The sequence below is a fragment of the Pinus tabuliformis genome, chromosome 1_1, assembly GCF_031772625.1.
Source record: "Pinus tabuliformis cultivar Carrire ecotype Pingquan chromosome 1_1, CPIR1, whole genome shotgun sequence".
NCBI lineage: Eukaryota > Viridiplantae > Streptophyta > Pinopsida > Pinales > Pinaceae > Pinus > Pinus tabuliformis.
Window position 1 is genome coordinate 571062163 of NC_142297.1, and position 9659 is coordinate 571071821.

The following is a 9659-nucleotide window of genomic DNA, read 5'->3' on the forward strand; positions in this document are numbered from 1 at the left end:
AATGGCTCTTGTACTTCTCAAATGATGGAGTCCCCTCTTTGATCCTGAGAGAGAACATCTTGGGGCTGGACCCATTTGAGTTAAATTGCCTGGTCTTCCCCTTCATTTCTGGTCGGAAGACATATTCAAGTAGATTGGGAACACCCTTGAAAGATATATGGATTATGAAAAATCATACATGTTAACAAGGAATATGTCCATGGCTCACATTCTTGTTCATCTTGACACCAGGGAGGGTCTGGAGGAGAATATGCAACTGCATTGGAGGGATACCTGTAGGGTTCATATTCTAGACTATGAGGGGATACCTTAACGATGCAGGAGATGTCACAAGGTTGGGCACCTATATAAATATTTGTCCCTTCTTGCATCTAGCTCCGCTTTGGTTGCACGGTCTGAGCTGTTAGAAAATTATATATTACAAAGCAATGGAGCACATAGAATATTGCATAAATATAAACATAGGAAACGCATAAAACTAGAGAGACACAAATATATGTGGTCACCCAGTTTGGGCTACGTCCATCCCGAACAGTCAGTCCTTCCTTTCTATTATCCAACAAAATGAAGAGACACAACTTACAGTGGATCCGTTGTAATATCCTCTGTTTTTCTCTCACAGTCTCACCTCTCTATTTCTCGCTCATAGAATACACATCTATATCACAAACTCAATACAATGCCCTCATATATAGAGAGGGGTTGCCTTCTAGGGAAAAAAACCATAAACTAAACATAAGTTCTACCATCAGATCATCCGCCTAATGAACGACCCAGATTGACTAGAAATTACTATACTTTTACAAGGCAATTTTACATCTGTTTTTAGCTTCGAGGGTGCTGCCCCCAAAACCCCTGCTAGGGGACCGCTAGCCCCCGAACCCCCTAGCCGGGGGGCATTAGCCCCCCCGAACCCCTACGGGGGGGACAAGCCCCCCCGCACCCTCCCGTGTGGAGGGGTGTACAAACTTCCTGGGGTATACATCCGGTAGAAACAAAGACCTCTAAATAATCATGCTCCACACCCAACATGAGCAAGCAGTTGTTAACCTATATTCTGATTAGGGTGGGAAGGAACCTGCACATTTTGAGTTGAATCCACAGATGGACTCTCAAGCAGCTCGTCGTACTCGCAAGGAGTAGACTCATCCCCCATCCCCACGTATCACCAGATCTCGTGTGGCTGTGGCAGTGACTGCCTCTATTGCGGGTACCCTCTCTAACCATCGATCTCTCCATTTATTATCATTTGCATATTCTCCTTGCTCTTCATTTTGTAATGTTGGTCCTGTGCATTATCCTTATGTTATTTGCACATTAGCCCCATATGCTCCTATTTTCTCCCCCAATTCTCCTACCATCGATGGGATACTAGATCCACTCTCCTTCGAGGAACCATCCTTTGAATCTAGTAAGGGACATAGCTATAATCTTCGATCTTTGTCCCGCATAACCTTGGGGGATGGTAGTGGAATTAGTATTTCACCCTTATCTCCGCTCTCCAAGTCTGCCCGTGGTAGAAAATACAACATGTCTAAAGCCATTATCCAGGTTGGACTGGATGTGGCACATGGTAGTCAACATCCCATTGAAAAGGTCCTTAGAGCATTGACCTCCCTCCCCCCTAGTCCTCCATGAAGTGGATATCCTACAATTGTAGGGGTTTAGCTAGCCCTGCTAAGAAATTAGCCTTCCGTCGGATGATGGAATTGGAATCGGTTAACATTATATTTTTACAGGAGACACTTGCGAATGGCTTACATATTATTCCCATACTTGAGGCCATCTCTCCTGGATGGCATTTCATTGCACTGGATGCACGAGGGTGATCTGGTGGTTTGATATTGGGATATGATCCCAGATATATAAGATTACTAAACTCCTAGGGGGGGGGGGGGGAGGGTTCATAGGAGATGATATTTACTCAGCAGAGATTGGAAGGGAGCTGAGGATTATTAATGTCTATGGGCCTTGTGTCAACATGATCTCTTTTTGCAGCAATTACTTGATTATGACTACTTTCAATCAGAAAACATCATTATGGGGGGGATCTTAATTTCTCTCTTGGTCATGTTGAAACTTGGGGTTTAAATGCACATATTGACTCAATATCGGATGGGATCCAATACCTACTAGAGGATCATCATCAGATTGATATACCCATGCCCTGCTTAAAACCCACCTTGCGAAATTGGAGAACCAGGGATGCTGCATTAGCCAAAAGATTGGAACGTTTTCTGGTTAAGGAGACTTTATTAGATCAATTGCCCCTTTATCGTCAATGGGTGGGATTAGGAGGGTTGTCGGATCACATGCCCATCTATCTTGAGATTGTTGGTGGTGATCGCAAGCCCAAGGCACCATTTAAGTTTAATTCTACCTGGCTTAAAGATGAAAGTTATATACAGATGATCACTAAGGATTGGAAAACCTGTGTTGTTCATCTTGGTCAATCGGCCTCCGTTGTTTTTGCATACAAAATGAAATCCCTGAAACATAAATCAATTGATTGGGCAAAGAATAAGAGGATAAAAGATGAACAGATCCTGAGGGATACGGAACAGGAAATTGAACATTTGGGTGGCAAGGAGGGTCGAGGGTTTATTTCTGTTGATGCCAAAGAAATATTTGTCAGACTTGAGATTGAGTGGAATAGGATCTTGAAAGACAGGGAGGAAACTTGGCGACTTTGCAGTAGGGCTACTTGGTTAAAGGAGGGGGATGAGAACACCAAGTTTTATCACCATGTTGCAAATGGGAATTAGGCCATCAATACCATCTGGAAACTTGCAGATGATGAGGGTACTCAAGAAAATACCTTCCACCAATTGGCCAACCTTGGTATTACACATTTTGGAAGATTATTCAAAGCTCCTCCGGAGGCAAACCTTGCTGAGATCATCAGGGTAGCAGGACATTTCCCCAGATATGTGGACCATGACATAGGAGAAGGACTACTCAATCCAGTAACCATGGGGGAATTAGAGGCCACTATTAAGTGGTTTAAGAGGGATAATAGCCTTGGACCAGATGGATGGTCGATTGAATTTTACATAGATTTTTTTGACATAATTGGACAGGAGCTCCTCCAAATCATTGAAGAGTGTCGAACTAGTGGGCGGATGTATGATGCTTTCAACTCCACATTTATAGCTCTTATTCCCAAGACTGATGCCCCAAAAATCTTTGATGATTATATGCCCATCTCCCTCTGTAATTGTATATACAAGATAATAGCCAAGATTATTGAAAACCGCCTCAAGCCCATATTATTTGAACATATATCATCAGAACAATTTTCTTTCCTTGATCATCGACAAATTCATGAAGCAATGGGTACAACACAAGAAGCCCTACACTCTATCAAATCTAAGAACCTCAAAGGAATGATTCTCAAGATTGACTTGTCAAAAGCCTTTGATCGTACCAGCTGGCTTTACATCCAAATGCTATTGAACCATATTGGTTTTCCTCTATCTTTCATCCAATGGATTATGTGTTGCATTTTCAATGTATCATATAGTATTATGATCAATGGATCACATCCTCCTTCTTCCATGTGGAAAGAGGTCTGAGACAAGGATGCCCCCTCTCCCCTCTACTATTTCTATTGATCATGGAAGGTCTGAGTAAGCTCATCTCAAAGGACCGACTATAGGGTAGACAAAGGGGTATCAAGATCATAAACAATTGCACTCTCACACATCTTCTATTTGTGGATGACATTCACATACTTTTGAATGGAACATTAGGGGATTCCACTATTTTTGCTGCCACTTTTCAATTATTCTGCTCTACTACTGGTATGCAATGCAAAAACCATTAATCCACTCTATCTTCCTTTGGTTTTAACCCAAATGAGATTCATTCGGCACTTCAACACTTCCCATTTATCAATCTACAGATTGATGGACTCAAATATCTGGGCTACAGGTTAAAACCATCTAATTATCAGTTTGTTGACTGGGTATAGTTAGTTGAAAAAATTGAAAGAATATTAAATATCTGGCAACATAGATGGTTGTACAAGGCGGGGAGACTAATTCTCATCAAATCAGTCCTGGAATCCATTCCGATTTACTGGATGTCATTGGCTTGGATCCTGAAGGGTATTATCAGAAGAATTCAACAACTATGCTGCAGATTTCTCTGGAGGGGAAAACAAGCAGGTCACTTATTTTCTTGGGTCAGCTAGGAAAAAATCACACTTCCAATGAAATGGGGGGGATGGGGATTGAAAAACATAGAATCCTTTGCTTGTACACTGGCAGCAAAAATGGGATGGAATGTTCTATCATCCAAGAATCTTTGGACAGATGTTATCTACCAGAAACATATATCTCCTCTACATCTACATGACTGGATCAAGCTCCCTTCATGGGACAGGACCAACATATCAACGGTCTAGAGGGCGATCCTCAATACATTATACCACATTAGGGATGGACTGACCTAGAAAATTGGAAATGGAAGCTCTGTTCGGATTGGTATGGACCCCTGGATAGGATGTGGGAATGCACACTTACTACCTCAAGGGTTGATACAACATCTATCGGATACTAGATATACCAACTTGGCACATATTGTAGACCAGGAGCATACCGATATGTTCAGACAGGCATGGAAAAATACTAACACTCTAGGCATTCCCCCATGCTAGCAGGACAATTGGTAGAACTATATATTAGCATTGAAGGAATCACATGTCTGGGTAACTGAGTGGGAGGATGAACTAAACTGGTCACACTCACCAAATGGGAAATACTCCCCCAAATATGGATACCTACATATTAATGTTGATCACAGACCCCTCACTCTAGATTGGTGGTGGGTTGTATTATGGAAGCTAAAGGCTGCTCCCTGGGAAAAACTATTCATGTGGTGCATACTTCGGAATAAGGTTCCTACAACAGACAATCTACAAAAGCGCACCTTTCATGGCCCATCATGGTGCGTATTGTGAAAAGAGGAAATGGAAACATGTGATCATCTATTCCTAAAATGCACTACTACCATCTCCATATGGACCAAGATCACTGCTCAACTACAGATACAGAACAATTAGCAAGGTCAGGACTTTCAAGGGCATGGCACTGCTGGTGGTCTAATGCACACAATCACAGGTGTCAGAACCTACCTGTTATGGTCTGTTGGTGTATCTGGTTACAAAGGAACAAGATAATATTCACTGATACTGCATCATCCTGGGCGCAAACCATTTCTCATCTCATCACTAACTTTTAAAGCTTACCAGAGGAAACTTGAGCACCACCTGCTTGGAACATCCTTGTCGAAAACATTGATTATGTCACCCCATGGGCTTATTTTGATGGATCGGCACAACTACATGGCTGTGGTGGAGGCATACTCTTTCATATCACACACTCTCACTTTTACAAGATTCAAATGGGATTGGGGTGGGGGACAAATAAAGTTGCAGAACTTATATCTCTCTGACACTTATTATACTTTGCTCTTGTTAAAGGATGTAGAAAATTGCAGATTTTGGTGACTCACAAATCATTATTAAATGGTTTAATCAACAAACTGTTTGTTACACAAACACACACTCCGTCACATATTGGATGATGCTTTGAGATTGAGAACAAATTTTGACATTTCTTCTTGTCAACATATATACAGGGAGCGCAACCATGTTTCTGACAAGCTATGAAAGGAAACCACGCACCTGCCAAGGGGGTTTGGTTGATCCATGAACAATACGATATGGACTTGTACAACTATTACCACCGACCATTAATGGATGAAAAATTTTGATGGGGCTAGGGGCACTGATTTATGAGTATTTTATGGCACAATTTTGTTGTAAATATTTTTCTTATAACATATATTTATGTCTATATATTACTGAGCTTTTTATATGTAATTATTCATAGTAGTCTCCCTTAGATGGGATTGACTTATATTTTTTAGACAAACAATACAGATAGTGGCCAGACCACTGATATCTCATATGTTATCAAGCATCTTCAACAGGTAATTTTCTATATTAATGAAAATTATGATTTTTCCATGGAAAAAAAAAAACATTATTATGCTTGAAATTGAGATTCAAACTTGTGAATGACCAAATAGAGTTGCAAAAATAGAAGATGGTGCACTAGAGAAAAAATATGACTCATTGTAAAGGAGCTTGAATTATCGTTCAACCGTGCTTAGAGCCAAGGTATTACATTCTTTTTTCCCATACTAAAGAGCACTAGAGGAAGAATATTCTTAGCATTTATTGAGTGAAGAAAGAAAATATATTCATTGTATTATGTGATGTGATGTGATGAAAGAGAGTGCCAAGGCTATTAATGACTAGATAGCTGACTGGGGAGTTTTGTGGTGAAAAATTTGGATGAACCTGAAAGAAATTAGGTTGGGTGAGTGGCTTGATAGTCCTTAGAGATTTTGTTTCACACTAGTGTTATCAAGGCTTGGCGTAGAGGTGGAATCCATCATTTATTATTACGGATAGGTGGAAAATAACTGTTGAATAACCAATTTGGTGCACTTGCATTCATATATAAATAAATATTTATATCTATATTTTTTTGGAATTCATGATGTGTTGTGCCTTGAATTTGAAATGTGCATTGATATTCCATTGCTATATTGTTTATAGAAATAAATTTGAAATTACAATGTTGTTAGAATCTTGAATTTAGCTTAATAACTTCCTAAAAGATAAAATAAGAAAGGACTAATTTGAAGTGCTTCAATGGTCAAGGAAGGCATCTGAATATGTGACAACTACATGCTATTAAGCAATGAGAAACATAGAATTTTAAGATGTTAAGTTTACTTTAAAAGTCACTATTATTTATTTATGTAAAGATATTCTCACTTAGGTCACTAATCTTATGACAGTTTAGGATTTTTGTACTATATTTTGCAAAATCTTACATCTCTTAGAAATCATCATAAAATAAGAATTATTTTAATTATTTGCACTATTTCCTTCCATTAAATTCAAGGGCACATGAAGTATATACATGTGCAAATCAATTTATGTCTTCTTAAAAATCACCATAAAAGAGGAATGATCCTAATTCCCTGTAATATTCCCTCACATCGAAGAATATATTATGTGTATGTGTATGTAGTTAATTCATATCTTCCCCTAAAAACTCAACATAAAAGAGGTATGGTTCTAATGACTTGTCATATTCCTTGGTATTTTAAAGATGAGCAACATATAATTTAAAGGTGTTGAGTTTACTTTCAGATTCATATTATTTATTTAAGTGAAGATATTCTCACTAAGGTCACTAATCTGATGAAGTTTAGGATTTTTGTACTATATTTTTCAAAATCTCACATCTCTTAAAAACCATCATATAAGAAGAATTATTTTAATTATTTGCACTATTTCCTTGCATTATATTCAAGGGCACACGAAGTATGTACATGCACAAATCAATTTATGTCTTCTTAAAAATCACCATAAAAGGGGAATTATCCTAATGCCCTGTAATATTCCCTCACACTATAATGAAGAATACATTATGTGTATATTTATGTAGTAAATTCATATCTTCCCCTCAAAACCCAACATAAAAGAGGCATTGTTCTAATGACTTGTCATATTCCTTGGAATTTTAATTAAATTCACATGATATATATGTGTGTTCAAATCGATTCTTATATGTTCCTTAATAATCACCATAAAAAAGGAATGGTTTGAATGATCCATAATAACCATTGCATCATAATTAAGGGTGCATGATATAGATGCATGTGCAAATCAATTCATATCCCCAATCAAAAATCACCACATAAAAGAGGAATGGGTAAAGACCTATGATATTTCCTTGCATTATACTTACGGGTACATGAAGTACACGTGTGTGCAAATCAAGTCATATCTCTCCATAGAAATCACCTAGAGGAGTGGTTATAATGATATGTGACATTCTCTTGCATTATAACTAAGGTTGTTTGATTTACATGCATGTGCAAATCAATCCCACTAAAAATTAAGATAAAAGAGGAATGGTTGTGTAGACATTAGGGGAATTTTGAGGTGAAAAATGGGCCTCAAAACAAAAAATGTACAAACAAAATTAACTTTAAGAGAACCAATAAGATTTAAGATGATGATGTCTTCCTCAAGGGTAAATATTTTTGGAGGGAAAAGAAGAAAAACACTTTTCTTTATTGTATTTTTGGCTTATGTCCTTACAAGTTTACTCAAATGTTAAGAGTAGGCACCCGTTAGATGTGGAATTGAATTCCCCATCCAACGAGTACCCACTTTGATCTAAATGAATCCACCTAGGAAATGGCTAATCACATGAGGGTATCTTCCCATTTTTATTTACCGCGTAAATAAATGTAAGAGTTGTAAATATAAATATGATTGATTAATTTGTGTTCTATGTATAAAACACTAGAAATGGTGTTCCCTTAAGGGGAGAGGGGGAGGTAGGGGTATGTAGAAACCCTTTTTCCATAACACCCCATGTATGTTAAACCCAATTTTGTGAATTATATATGTATGTATAGATAAATGTGAAAATAATTAATTGATGATTGACATGAAGGGAGGAACATATAAATCCAAAGTTCCGAGAGGGGAAGCTCATGATGGGATGTTACATGGCTAACTAGTGATTGTTGCATATTGGTTATTCCCTATGATGTGTCCTAAGCTGGCCCATACCAACATCCTTACTGATCATAATTATCCACCTAATGAAGAATTGACCTATGCTAACAAGGAATGAAGTCAGAGTGGGAAGCCTTAGTAGAGGACGGTGCCATATTGTCCCCTCTCCTTGTGAAACGTGGATAGACAAAAGAATTCAGTCTCCTAGTGGTTGTTGAATTTTCTACAAAATGTATAGTAGAAACCAATCTTCTGATATGACAATTACTGCCTAATAATATTCATATAGTTTATCTTATGCCATTGATTTGAGCAATTACACACAGAGGATTTCAACAGTAATGTAGTGAAAACAATAAGATCATAAAGTGACAACCATGCACAATAGAGACAACAAATTTATCCTAGGAAACCCAAACTTGGGAGAAAACCCAACAACTTTTCTTCTAGGAGAAATTATTCTTTAGAAAGGCCCACAATTCAAAAAATTGTCTAGAAATCTATGCCAAAATCCAAGTCTAAACACAAGTCAAACTTGGTCAAAATTCCAACTAGTCAATGAAGGTCAAACTACTCAAATAGTCATATCTATTCAAACATTTTGCCTGGTCAACTTAGCTCTTGTGGTCAACTTTGAACCTGAAGATGACTCCTACAGTCAAATTTGTGGTCAACATATCCTCATATGTGATTAAACTCAACCTCTTTTGTGATCAGGCTCAACTAGATTTCTTGGTAAAACAGTAGGTCAAACTCGATCAAACAATTAAAAATTAGCTTGATCATGCCTCCAAAAATATCCTTCTTTGACTTCGAATGTGTGGCTAGAATAGAAGAGAGAAATGTGTGGTGATTTCGAATGGGTCAAAGTGGAGTAGCACATCATGTATTTATATAGGTCAAATGGGTGAATTTTTACCAAGGGACACATCCTTTCATGGTGGTGTTGACTTAACCATTTTGAACCTACATGATGCCCACAAAATATTTATTTATTTTTTCATTCTTCTAGGCTAACTTAGGAGGCCTCTTCGTATGTGAG

General features: G+C 38.0%; 1 protein-coding gene across 1 annotated transcript; it reads left to right on the forward strand.

Moving 5' to 3' along the window:
• The first annotated feature begins 2162 nt into the window (after positions 1–2162).
• LOC149214459 (uncharacterized) lies at positions 2163–2765 on the forward strand. Its single transcript, XM_089389400.1, has one exon. It carries the CDS (start codon positions 2163–2165, stop codon positions 2763–2765), a length of 603 nt encoding a protein of 200 aa, XP_089245526.1.
• The last annotated feature ends 6894 nt before the right edge of the window (positions 2766–9659 follow it).

Coding starts and splice junctions, on each gene's coding strand:
- LOC149214459 (XM_089389400.1), top strand. CDS start 2,163: ATGCCCTGCTTAAAACCCACCTTGCGAAATTGGAGAACCAGGGATGCT.